At 38.1% G+C, this 13,663-nt stretch overlaps 1 protein-coding gene across 4 annotated transcripts; it reads left to right on the forward strand.

The window, feature by feature from the left end:
- The first annotated feature begins 995 nt into the window (after positions 1–995).
- On the forward strand, positions 996–13,650 carry LOC127791826 (histidine kinase 2). Of its 4 annotated transcripts, none has more exons than XM_052321947.1 (15): positions 996–2,311; positions 4,056–4,301; positions 5,629–6,126; positions 6,305–6,580; positions 7,380–7,549; positions 7,660–7,872; positions 7,959–8,145; positions 8,403–8,454; positions 8,544–8,773; positions 8,906–9,004; positions 9,679–10,340; positions 10,656–10,788; positions 10,909–11,162; positions 11,622–12,039; positions 12,777–13,650. In XM_052321947.1, the coding sequence occupies exons 1-14, from the start codon at positions 1,919–1,921 to the stop codon at positions 11,869–11,871; spliced, it is 3,663 nt and encodes a 1,220-aa protein (XP_052177907.1). In that variant the 5' UTR covers positions 996–1,918; the 3' UTR covers positions 11,872–12,039; positions 12,777–13,650. The 4 variants fall into 4 exon arrangements, with proteins under 4 accessions (XP_052177907.1, XP_052177906.1, XP_052177905.1 ...); XM_052321946.1 differs by having other exon boundaries at positions 998–1,481; positions 1,573–2,311; positions 10,656–11,162; XM_052321945.1 differs by having other exon boundaries at positions 998–2,311; positions 10,656–11,162.
- Positions 13,651–13,663: the final 13 nt, after the last annotated feature.

The following is a 13,663-nucleotide window of genomic DNA, read 5'->3' on the forward strand; positions in this document are numbered from 1 at the left end:
TTTTGCAGTTGGAATCTTGCTTCAAAGCAATTTTCTCTTGATGCATTAATAATGCAGGTTGAATCATATGTTTCAACAAGCACAACCATTTAAAATGAAAGGCTTCTGGTGGATTTCTAATTCTATACTATTTTGATTTTACGCCTCGATAAAAAAATATTATATTAAATAAAAATAAAATTTATGAAAGAGCTAAAAAGATGAACGAGTTTTTATGTATCTTTATCTTTATTTTATAAAGAGATTATTGTCATATTATATCGTTATAAAATTTATCTAATGTGGAGTTATGAGTTATCATTTGTTGAGAAATTATTTCACAACAAGTCACGTATTTTTTGAAACACATCAACGTAAAATTATTCTTTATTCATTAATTTATTTAGTTATTTTTATGAAGTATAAACCTTAAACTAAAGTATGGAGTAGTTTAACTAATGAAAAATTTTAAATTGGAAAACAAAGTTAAAGGTTGAGTTTTGGTGCATTTACAAGGCGTTAATGACTAAAATATGGGAAATAATAATGGTCAAACTAATCATAGCTAGGATGTGGGCGATTAGGCCATGGACCCTTTTGTTTAATCCTATTGGTTGGGCGTCTAATTTTAAAATTATTGTTTGAGGCTTGGTGGTTAAGGTATATAGCCGACCAAGGTGGCCATAGTTGGCCACATCATCAATATTTCCAAGAATAAAGTGTACATTAAGCATAACAACGCACCAGGTGCACGTTAGCATGAACTCTTATGCCGATCAAATCGCCGAGTAATTGAATACTCTCTCTCTCTCTCTCCCTCTCTCGTCCACTGATCTGAGAACTGAGCAAGCTGACTACCAATGGCTACTTTTTTTTTAACATCACGCTCTCTCTCTTATATGTACTCTCCCACCCCCCCCCCCCGCCCCCCTCTCATTATATATATATATAGGGAAACATGTGTCCTTGTATCTGCAAAATGGCAGAAACCAAATACCCCATAGCCTATCTTTAAACACTGTATGGTGCAGTCTCTTTCAGGGCTTAGAAAAAGCAAAAGAAGTGAAGAGGAGAAAGAAGAGAAAAAGTTAATAGATATAAAGGATTTTATTTTATTTTATTTTTTATATGGGCGATTCTTTTTTTTTTTAATGGGTGATTCTTGATCTTTGTTTTGTTTGCTTTTTCTTAACCTTCCCTACTAGATGATGAGATAATGATGTACCCAACTTCAACAACATATATGCTTAGCACCAAGCTGGAGAGAGAGAGAGGCTCCTCTTTTTATCCCACATTCTGATCATTGATTCCAGTTGGGTTGCAGTGTAACCAACTGGTTTCATCCAATTTCTTTTCATGATGAGCTTTCTTTCAAGAAAGTCTTGATCTCGGTTCAACTTTCGGCCCTTCAGAGCTTTGTGAGCTTGATAGAGGAAAAGAGGACCTTCTTTTTCCTCTGTCCTGCTAATGATTCCATCACAGATTGCCGGAATAGCAACTGGGTATGAGCTACTTTGCTTCTTGGAGTGATTTCCTTTCATTTGTGCCTTCCAAAACAGGAGGGTTTTGATGGGTTTCTTCCGTGCTTGCCAGACTGAGGAAAAAGGTACATGGCAATGAATCAGTATGAGGACAAAGAAATTGAAGAGAAGAGGGCTCTCTGTGTGTATCACTTGATGATTAGTTGAAGCTTATTTTGGTGAGGAGTCAATTGGGTTTCTTTCAACTTCTCATCTTACTTGGTTCAATCTTTGGTTGGTCTTCTGACCTGGGTTCTTGAGATACCAACTGGCCTTGCAAACTATTTGACCATCTCGTTCAATCTAGGTTTGATTTTTCAGAATCTTGAAAGCCAGACTTGCTGAGACAACAGCTAGATTTATGCAGTTCTAGATTATGATTGAATCTCTATAGTGGGTCTTTCTCTTGTCCCCATTTAATGACCTTTTCTGCTCTCTCTGGGGTTTTTCTCAACCTTTCTAGGCCATTCTTGAGGATTTATAGGTGGCTTCTAGGTAAGATGTCTTTGAATTCGAAGCTTTCTGTCTGCAATGGGAAGTTATCTACCAATTCCAAGCTCAAGAAGGGAAAGGATCCCTTACATGGATCTAGTTGTATCTGGAGGTGGAGGCGGCAGCTTCTGTTTCTGAGCTTTCTGGGCTTTGTCATTGGGTTGGTTTTTTACTTTTCTGGTTTGGCCGATGGGGCGTCAAGGACTAAGGAGCAGACTCTAGCCAAGTGCGAAGACAAAGCTAGGATTTTGCAAGAACAGTTCAATGTCAGCAACGATCAACTTCATGTTTTGGCTTCTTTATTTTCTGAATCAGATCAGGTGCTGTTTTGTATCTCTTATACTTTGTGTCTTTAATGTCTTAATTTTGCATCTCAAATAGCCCTTGCCCTTTCGGTTTCTTATTTTAGTTGGTGGATTTATAACCTCAATTAGCTCCTCAAGAACTGTTTTTGAAACTCGAGCGACCGAGAAAATAGTACAGAACAGATCAGGAGTGAGGTGCTCCTCGCCACATCTTTAAGTAAACAACGGTCTTTGGACTTGTACTGATTTGAATTTGAGTGACTAAAATGCAAAATGAATTTTAAAGAGGGATACTGCAAATAGGTATACAATAAAGTATAAATTGATGCGCGTCTCTTGTTCTGAATTTGTATAATTCAGGGTATAAACTTTCCCAAGGAAATGAGTCTTTTCCTTTGTGGCAGACTACAAATAAGAATAGGACAAAAAGATAAAGGTGCTAACGCAGCAAAATGTCAAGTGAATTTGATCATGGTTTATTGTTTTTGTTTTATTTATCCTTCATTTGGCCATGTTAAATACGTGAATGAAACATAGGTGAAATTTGAAAATTCCCCCACCTAGATATAAAATGACGTTGTGTCCTTTATGGCATTCAATTTTTTTATTTTTTTATTTTTTTGGTTGGTTGAACTTTACATGACTATCCCTCATCACATATCCAAATACACTCTCTTTTTGGGAAAATAAGGGAAGGGATTTGTCATTACTTGGTAACTTGATCAACATATTTAGATAGATGGTGTGAAAAGTTTTAAGCGAGGACAGGTAGATGTGCCAACGTTCTAGCAGGACCGAAAAACTGGAAATGGTGGTCTAGAGCTCATAATTTTTCATCCAGCTTCCAGGCATATGCTACTTCCAAATAGCTCAATCCTGCTATGAAATTCCAAATGATATCTGTTTAACAGGTCAATAACATATTCATCCCTTATTTGTTATAATCAACAGGGAGTTGCATTTTGATGAAAGATATGAGTATTGAAGTGAAAATGGCATAAGTTATTAACATTGATTTCAATTTGTTACGTACCTAGCCCAAAAAAAAAAAAAGAGAGAGAGAGAGATATCAGTTGTTATTTTTTTCCTTTTCATCTTTTGAGAATTTGGCCACTGGATATCCCTGAATTCTTACTGTAAGGTGGATTGTTATGGCAATTGGGTTGGGAGGACACATGCCTGAGACCATGGTGAAACAGTCCGCAGCCCTTCATCTCATGCACTTAAAAAAAGACATTTCTCCTTGTCATGCCTGTGGTACTGCACTATTCTAAGGGCCTGTTGTGAAACAGAATCTCTCTTACCCGGACTTTGAAATGAAGGTGATCCTCTGATCAATCATTTCAGCACACTATTTTTCAATGCTTTCAGACTTGGGTTGAATCCCCTCGTTCCCATCTCTGCTAATGCAATACTTTTTGAGAAAAGAGTGTAATGGTGTCAATATCATTTGTCACCACCTGCCAGCTTGAAACAAGCATAGGAAATGAAGGGGCTATGTCTTACCACATTCAGTGTGTGTCGTATTCTGAGGGAAGGAACTCTAAATTTCCATGTGAAACAGATTATATCCTTTTGGATTGCCCTCTGTATTGAAGACAGGGCTTGTGGAATTAGTGAAAGAGAATCAATTTCCAGACACTGTAATATAAAGCATAAAAATTTGCAATTATTAGAAAATTAAAGATGACACACCAGAACTTCTTGCATCTTTTTTTTTTTTTTTTTAAATACTTAATTTTTAGTTTGTGACTTGCAGATAACATCTCATAGATGTACCAAAATTTTAGGGCATGAAATGTTGCCAAGTAATGTAGCCTGTGCTCTGAAGGTGCTGTGTACAGAGAAGCAGGGGCCTGGAAACCAGTATGGCATGGTTGCAGAAAATGTAGAACTTCAGGACCAATGCCCTGTGCCAGATGGGAATATACCCAACAAATTTGCTCTGTCATGTTCTTATTCTTTGTCTTCATCAGTTTCATCCATTGGTCAGAACTGTAAAGAGGTAGTAGAGCTGTGTCTTGCTAAAACTACAATATGTTTGTCTTTTTCTTCTGTTTGATGTCTGGGTTTTATTTTGGTTTTGTTTTGCTTTTTCCCTTCAAACTTTAATGTTCCAAATACATTGTTATGCTGCTTCTTTCCTCTTTCCTTGGCTTTTCATGCCGAGCTCTTCAATCTCACCTTATACCTCTCTTGACTTTGCTACCGCTATTGATTGATATATAGATCTCTCCATGTGTTGATTGGCCTCTAGAAGCTTTGCATAAGCTTTCTAATTGCCTTTTTTTACTTTAGAATGATCTATTCTTTCCAATGCCTTCATCCTTGTTGGCAATGCACACTACTAGGTGAATAAGCAACAACCTTGCTCCATTATATTCTATAAATGGAATAATTTGTTAAATCTACAAAGCTTCATAGGGGCATCCTCCTCCCCCTTTTGCCAATGCCACTAATTCCACAAGGAGCAGCAAGTCAAACATGTATAAATGTAGCCATGCAAGGCACATTTTTTCATAAATTTTCTCAGGAGTTCTTTTGAATGAAATACATAGGTTGCTAAAGTGTAGGTTAAGGCTATGGAGTTCCTATAGATTGTTTATTCTTAGGCACTTTGTGGAGTTCTATCAGTTCAGTTGGGACTGCTAAAAATTTTCTGATACAAGCATTGAGTTTTAAAACCTGAGATCAGATATTCTTATAGAATTGGAAGCACGTTAGCTGAAGGTGGGGTGGGCCTTGGCGCAATGGTAAGGTTGCTTCATTGTGACTTGGAGGTCACAGGTTCAATTCCGGAAATTTGCCAAGCAAGGGTAAGGCTGTGCACAATTAACCTTCCCCAGGGCCCACTTTTCAGGAGCCTTGTGCACTGGGTTCACCTTTGTTGGAAGCACGTCAATTTTTTGATACTTCAAATGATATATCTTGATGTGTGGCAGATGACATAAAGGTGGAAAGTCAGAATTAAGCATGAGGGAAGAATTCTCATCTGAATATAATTTATTGGCTTTAATTACAAAGTTGCATACTACTTGAGTTCCAAATATGCATCTCTCAACTGAAACAAAACAATATCGCTTGTTCTGTTGATTCATGAGCTTTGTAGTAAGCAATTAGAATTTCTTGATACCCAAAATAATCCCTGGTGGGTTTATCTTGAGAGTGGCTATACCATGCTGACTTTGTCTATCACGTATTCTTCCACCACTTGTGCCAACACATTTTGCTTGTTGACTCTTCAGTAGAAAGTGGGAGAATTGTAAAAAGGCAAAATTGCATCTATAAATTGCTAATTTATCTCTTGAATGTCTGGGTTTGACTTTGATCAGGATGTACCGAAGACAAGAGTTCATGGGGATAGAGCAAGGGAGCCATGTGAAAGTTTTTATTTGAGTGTGGTGAAGGCATGTTGGTGGGCCTTTGTTGGAGTGGTGCTTAGCTGCTTGCTGCATTGTTTAAATGGAAAATTGCATGGAAACCGAAAAGAGAAATTGAAGGGGCATCAGCCCCTCACTCAGCAACAGCAACTGCAGGAGCAGAAGCAGCAACAGCAACAGCAAAACCAGAGTTCTTCAAGAGGTGCTGGGAAGTGGAGGAAGAAACTCCTTTTTATATTCGTCTTCACTGGGGTGACTGGGTCCATTTGGCTATTTTGGCACTTAAATAATGATATTGTTTTCCGAAGGAAAGAAACACTTGCTAATATGTGTGATGAGAGAGCACGTATGCTGCAGGATCAGTTTAATGTGAGCATGAATCATGTTCATGCCTTAGCTATCCTTGTCTCCACATTTCACCATGGGAAACAACCTTCTGCTATTGATCAGGTAATATTCTCTTCACTGCCTATCTCCTTTTCACTTGCACACAAGAGTTTGTAAACATAAAACAATTTTTTATTTAAGTAATGATATATCTTGGGGAATATTATATGCTGGACCAGATTTTTTTGTTTTTCTCTTTTGACGTTGGTTTTATCCTGATAAGTCCTCTTTCAATCTGAAGAAAACATTTGAAGAATACACTGAGAGAACAGCATTTGAGAGGCCACTTACCAGTGGAGTTGCCTATGCCTTGAGAGTTCTACACTCAGAAAGGGAACTATTTGAGAAACAGCAAGGCTGGACCATAAAGAAAATGGAAACTGAGGATCAAACTCTAGTCCAGGACTGTATCCCTGAAAATTTGGATCCTTCACCCTATCAAGATGAATATGCCCCGGTTATTTTTTCTCAGAAAACTGTCTCCCATATTGTGTCTATTGATATGATGTCTGGAAAGGTAAGCTTTCATAATCATTTCTATTCTATTCGAGATAAGTATAATCTTGTTAGCCTATTAATTCTGTCATCAAATTTCATTCTGATTGGACAATGAAATTTATTGTACCTCTGGCAAATCTGTCCATAAACTGGTGTTACAGTCTTTAATTTTGTTAATGCCAGTCCTACATGGCTCTAAGCTGGGTGAAAGGAGCGGGGCAGGGCATTGAGGGTGTGAGATTCATATGCCGGTGAAGCCCATCATGTTGTGTACTTAACGAGGCATAAAACTGCAATGAACTGAATTGGCCTAAGACAATTTGTGAACCAAATACCGAACATGGTTCCTGATTACAACCAGATAATCTTTAATCTCTCTTTTTTTTTTTGTGTTGGGAGAAGAATATATTTATAGATTTATAGCTGCCAAGAAGCACAAGCCAGAAAAGACAATATGTGCCCCGACCACACCTTTGTAACTCCAAATACCAGGATTTGTTACAGTCCCTCTGGTGACACTCCAACTGCCCCATGAATTGCTTGAAGATTTGTCCTAGAAATAAGCGGAATCTTTGTCTGTTTGACCACTTTGGATTGTAGTTCGACCTCCAGATGCCTCTGCTACAGCTTTAAATATAACTTTGCTCATCTCATGTACCAATAATCATTTGGGGTAAACCTTTGTCATTGTGGCCTCTGCAAATCTATACCCTCCAAAAAACACACATGTCTGCAAATTTATATTGAGAATTATTTGCTTTTCATGAGGCTGGGACTCTATTATGAAAAACATCTCAATCTGTTCTCAATGTATACAGGAAGATCGTGAGAACATCTTGCGAGCAAGGGCGTCTGGAAAGGGAGTTCTAACTTCTCCTTTTAAATTACTGAAATCTAATCACCTTGGTGTTGTACTAACTTTTGCTGTATACAACACTGACCTTCCTCGGGATGCTAAACCAGAGCAACGCATTAATGCTACTGTGGGGTAAAGAATCTCCACTAAGTATTCTGATTTCTGGTGTACTAATCAATTCAATACTCCATAGTTTTGGATTGGTTGATTTATTGCCTAATTTATGTCTTGTGTCTGATAAGGTATCTAGGTGCATCATATGATGTCCCATCACTGGTAGAGAAGCTCCTGCAGCAGCTTGCTAGTAAACAGACCATTGTTGTGAATGTTTATGACACAACAAATAAAACTGCACCCATCAATATGTATGGAACTGATATTATTGATACGGGTCTGCTGCATGTTAGTGGCCTTGATTTTGGCGATCCAACTCGGAAACATGAGATGCATTGCAGGTCAGCCACCACTTATGATTAATTGTATATATTACTAAGAATTTGGTTTACAGATGTTCAGAATTCAATTTGTATTTTGACTTCAGATTCAAGCACAAGCCACCTCCCCCTTGGACTGCAATAACAGCATCAGTTGGGGTACTTGTTATCACTTTGCTTCTGGGTCATATCTTTCATGCAGCCATAAACCAAATTGCAAAAGTGGAGCGTGATTTTTGGAAAGTGATGGAGCTTAAACACCGTGCTGAAGCTGCAGATATTGCAAAATCTCAGGTATACAGCCACCTTCCCGCCAAGGGAAAAAGAAAGATAATCTCAGGTTCATTTATTTATTGTAGGAAAAGGTTAGACAGTTCACAGTTCAGACTGCCATCTTAAATATCTAAAAGTTATGCTTTGAGTGCTCATTTTTCTTAGTTCTTTAAATTTGCAGTCTGCCTCATTTCCTTCTCACCTTTCATCATCAATGGTTCACCAAACATGCGATATTCTTTCAATATCCTAACCATGGTTCTATTTGCCTCTTGTAGTTTCTTGCAACAGTTTCCCATGAAATCAGGACTCCAATGAATGGCGTTTTAGGTGATTAAAATGTCTTTGGGATATGCAGCTTTATTTTTATGTATCAGGACGAACCATTTTACTGAATGCTGGCTCAAATTTGAATACAGGAATGCTGCAAATGCTAATGGACACGGATCTTGATGCAAACCAAATGGACTATGCCCAGACTGCTCATGCTAGTGGGAAAGATCTAATATCATTGATTAATGAGCTTCTTGATCAAGCTAAAATAGAATCGGGCAGGCTTGAGCTGGAGGCTGTATTTTTTGATCTGCGTGCTGTTCTTGATAATGTATTGTCACTTTTCTCAGGCAAATCTCGTGAAAAAGGGATTGAGGTAAAAACTATGATTTCCTTCTTCACTTGATGGATGCATATATTTTGCAGGCTAGTTGACATTAGTATTACTGGAACTTGATATCATTGTCTGTATTAACTTTGTTGTTTGTGTTCTTCCTTGTGAGAGCAGCTGGCTGTTTACGTATCTGATCAGGTTCCTGAATCTGTTGTTGGAGATCCTGGAAGATTCCGGCAGATAATTACTAATCTAGTGGGCAATTCAGTTAAGGTTGGTGGTGTTCCAATATTTGTAAACTCATCTCTTTTAGGGAATGTGATTGCATGAAAAATCCTCTTCTCTCCATTGCTAAGTTGATTAATTTCATCACACACTAGAAAGGCATAAGTAGTACTCCACTTAGTTCATCTGTCATTAGTAAGATTGATCTGAGGTACTGAGATTGATACTTCCTGGTGTTCAATATGAACTCTCTTTATTCCTATTTGGTTTTACTGAATTTACATTACATTTCACTTCTAGTGCCACTTATCTTTAAAATCTATTGCTTGTAAAGCTCCTTCCAAAAGTTCTAATTTAGCACTCATGCCTTTATCTTTTTCATCCAACAAAATAATATTGGCAGAAGTAATATCATCAACAATATGGCTTGAGAATGGGTTGAAGTTGTACCCTTGACATGTTGATGCCATATGTAGATGGTAATTTCCTAATGATAATGGATGATCATATGTATATGGTCTAACTACCGAGTCGATAAAACATAGGAATAATCGACTGGACACATACATTGGCCATTTGGAACTGCACATGTAGGGTTTTGGACAGCGTGGCTACACCAGAGACCACCTTGACCAGGCTAATGCATGTTTATATTGTTAGAAAAATTTGTTTGTTGGTGGCATATTTTTGTTTTCACTAATTTATTACTTTGTTTTTTGCAGTTCACTCAGGATAAAGGGCATATATTTGTCTCAGTACATCTGGCAGATGAAGTAAGATTCCCACTTGATGTTAGGGATGAAGTGCTGAAACAGAGCTTAACCCTTGTCCAAGACTGGTCAAAGAACTCTTATAACACATTGAGTGGCTTTCCTGTGGTTGATAGATGGAAGAGTTGGGAGAACTTTAAAGAATTCAGTGGCAAGGATTTGTTGGGGGAAAGTGGAAAGATCAAATTATTAGTAACAGTTGAAGATACTGGTGTTGGAATTCCACTGGAAGCACAAGACCGTATTTTCACGCCTTTTATGCAGGCTGATAGTTCCACTTCCCGGAATTATGGTGGGACAGGAATAGGGTTGAGCATTAGTAAGCCTTTGGTGGACCTTATGGGTGGAGAGATTGGATTTGTGAGTGAACCTGGTATGGGCAGTACTTTTTCATTTACAGCAGCTTTCTCCAAGGCAGAAATGAGTTATTTGGACGTGAAGTGGCCTCATTGTGATCCTGCCGTTTCAGAATTACAGGGACTGATGGCCTTGGTGGTTGATGATAAAAGCATTCGAGCTGAGGTCACCAGGTATCATCTTCAGAGATTGGGAATATCTACAGATATAGCACTCAGTCTGGATTCTGCATGCGCTTACCTGTCTAGTAGTTCAAGGTATAGTCCCTTTTTCTTTTTAGTGTCCGCTCATAAATACCAATTACGTAACCTAATCTTCACTTAACAAAGGCACTGTAATCTCAAGTTTTCTGACTGAAGAAGGGAGCTTATATGCTCCTAGATAAGCCCCTTTTTTGCTTAAGTTGATTTAGGTACTGGCTTGTCATTGAAATTTTAGTGACGTTTCCATGTTATTTATGATAAAATTGATGACTTAAGGAAGATAATCAGTTGAATGCATTTTATTTTTGAAATATGAATTTGTGAATAGTTTGATCTTTGATGATTTTTATTTTTGGTTATAATGTCCAGTGTATCATCACATTTTGCCATGGTGGTTGTTGACAAAGATGTTTGGGAGATGGATACCACTCTTCAATTTCATCATCTGCTGAAAGAGCTCAGGCCGAATGACAGAACAAAGATACCATATAGCTCACCTAAGGTATTTCTATTGGCGACTACCAAAAGCCATATGGAGAGTAGTGAACCAAAATCAGATGATTTAGTGGATAGGGTACTAATGAAGCCTCTTAGATTAAGTGGGCTGATTTCCTGTTTCCAGCAAGTGCTTGGAGTTGATAGGAAGAGGCAACCAAATAGAAGAAAACCATCAACAATTGGAAATTTCCTTAAAAACAAGCGAATATTGGTGGTGGATGACAACATTGTTAACAGAAGAGTGGCAGAGGGTGCTTTAAGGAAGTATGGAGCTATTGTTACTTGTGTAGATAGTGGAAAGGCTGCTTTAGGAATGCTTAAACCACCGCACAACTTTGATGCTTGCTTCATGGATCTCCAAATGCCGGAAATGGATGGGTAATTACTTGTCTTGCTATACATTTTAGGATTCTCTTTGGTTTTTGGTGCAGACAATGCCACTGTTCTCGAGCACACTTGCAGACTTGAGGGAGGTTTGACAAGTTCAAACTTCTTGCACGTCTGTGGAAATTTTCATTTGGCCTAATTGGGATTTCCAATGAAAATTTTGGTCTCTTCCAATAATATCAGGCTATGATTTCAGACCAGAATCAGATTGTTATTTTGGTTGCCACGCATAATGCTTTTACTAGAATATTTTTTTCTCAATGTTATAACTGAAATGGTTATCCATACCCGTGATTGACTAACTATCCTGCTTGGCAACCGAAGAACTAATAGAACTTCTTTGCAGTATATTTAAATCCACACCATCTCCTAGGACTGAATTCCTGTTTGATTCTGGCTTTATAAGGATTGGGCTTGAAACTTGAGCTTTGTTTGCATTTACTAATGCAGGTTTCAAGCTACAAAGCAAATTCGCTGTCTTGAGTCCCTATTTAATGAAAGAATTGAATCTGGTGAAGCATCAACTGAGATGTTTGCAGATGTCACCCATTGGCACACGCCAATATTAGCAATGACAGCTGACGTTATTCGAGCTAGTAATGAGGAGTGTCTGAAGTGTGGTATGGATGATTACGTGTCTAAACCATTTGAAGAAGAGCAGCTATATGAAGCAGTGGCCAAATTCTTCGAGTCCGGTTGATTGAATGGGAAGGTTACTAATATGGTAATAGCTGCTGACGATCCAGCAATCTCTTGTCAGCTGCTTTTGGATTGAAAGCCAAAAGCAACTCGGGCTCCACCACTGACATCATCGCTATGAGACGTCATGACAGCCCCTTCCCGTCCACAATTTTTTCCTCCTTATATGGTGAGTTCTTAACATTATACCCATAGATTCCCGTCTGCAAATTCTATGAATTTAATGAGTGAATGATATCATTTGAAGTTGCACTGGAAGCTTTGAAACCCCACCCCCCTGCGCAAGAAAAAAAGAAAAGAAAAGAAAAAAAGAAGCCACACAAATGCACATGTATACATAATTACACATACTTAGAACACAAAAACGAGGAAGAAATTGATGTACGCTACATAGAGAAATCCAGTTAGCACATTCTTTCTAAACTTAGTTTCTGATGTTTCCTTGCTATCCTACAATGCTCCCACTTCTAGAACTGGGTATGATTATTGCACGTAACCCTGAAATGTTATCCACTTCAAACCTATATAACCTGGAATGCAGATTGTTTCAGTATGCAGAACAGGAACAATAATGGAAATGTAGCAAGTCTCATGTTATTTTCCTTCTAACAATCAAACATGCAATGAAAGTATACTAGTTCATGTTTCTTGAATTTAATTGTTATAGAAATAGTTTCATTAGAACACAAAAAAGGGGCATCCCATTGCACGGGGCTTCTCCCTTCATCAAATATTAACAATTTCATTACTTGTTAATTATGGAAAACTTTTTCCTTCTACATTTAGTTGTGTATGTCAGTGATTATTATCAGGCCTTTATCCTACCATTTGGGGTCGGCTATGCTAGTTCTAGCTCATCAACCATTTTTGTATATATGATTTGGTTTATGTTTTGTGGATGGGCAGGGCGAGGAATTAACAAGTTCTACTCAGTTTGTCAACTATTCTATATCACACCACCATTTGCTGAGGATGCAGGGAGAGGAACTAACGTATTTTACCCAGTTTGTCGACCATTCTGTATCATGAGACCATTTACTGAGGAAACAATAAGAGGGACCAGAGAAGTTCTGTACATAACCCCTTCGTTCGGTCAAGTTCTCTATGTGCGTTTCATTTTGCCACAATTCTGTATTCTTCCTCCAAGCAGGGCTATGCACAAGGCAGTGCAATGCATAAAATACCCATATAGTGAATCCTAGTGAAATGAAAGCCCCATCTTCCATCTTCTTGAGATTCAAGTGTGAGAACTGCACAAAAGATGTCACAAGGTCCCGTGAGGCTGGTCGATGAACTATTTGTTTCACACGATTCAGGTACTGTTATTCTGACATTTTACTGCCTCAAGTCTGTATGGACTTGCTTTTAGGGTGGCTGAAGTCAAATAAGATACCTAGAATGGGGTGGCATTCGCAGAAGGAGAAGAAGATTGCCTGTACAGAAGAGGTTTCATAACTTGTTAGTGTCAACACGATGAGAGTGATATATGTGTTGTATTGGAAAGTTTTGTTCTTGTTTTTCAGATCAGTGTTGGCTGTTGAGCTAGTTGCAAGTGAAAGCAAGTTGCCTGTTTGAATTGCTTTATTCATTGTCTCTTGTAATTCTTCATGTATGTTTGGCCATAGCCCTTGTATGTGTATCTATGGCTTCACTATAAACAGCACTCCTAACATTGCTTTTTTCTAGGGCACTCTGAACTGGCTCTTACAGCCATGGTTGAGGTTTGTAAAAATGTCCTCTTTAGCGAATATATATATATATAGATGCATCATTGAACTTAGGGGTGTTTATGA

This window comes from Diospyros lotus, chromosome 15 (genome assembly GCF_014633365.1).
Source record: "Diospyros lotus cultivar Yz01 chromosome 15, ASM1463336v1, whole genome shotgun sequence".
In the NCBI taxonomy this organism is placed as follows: Eukaryota; Viridiplantae; Streptophyta; class Magnoliopsida; order Ericales; family Ebenaceae; genus Diospyros; species Diospyros lotus.

Bases quoted from the DNA above. Each gene is read 5' to 3' on its own strand.
- LOC127791826 (XM_052321945.1), top strand. From the start codon at position 1,919: ATGACCTTTTCTGCTCTCTCTGGGGTTTTTCTCAACCTTTCTAGGCCA. The intron at 6,581-7,379 runs GTAAGCTTTCAT...CAATGTATACAG, and splicing joins TTGATATGATGTCTGGAAAG to GAAGATCGTGAGAACATCTT. The intron at 8,774-8,905 runs GTAAAAACTATG...TTGTGAGAGCAG, and splicing joins CTCGTGAAAAAGGGATTGAG to CTGGCTGTTTACGTATCTGA.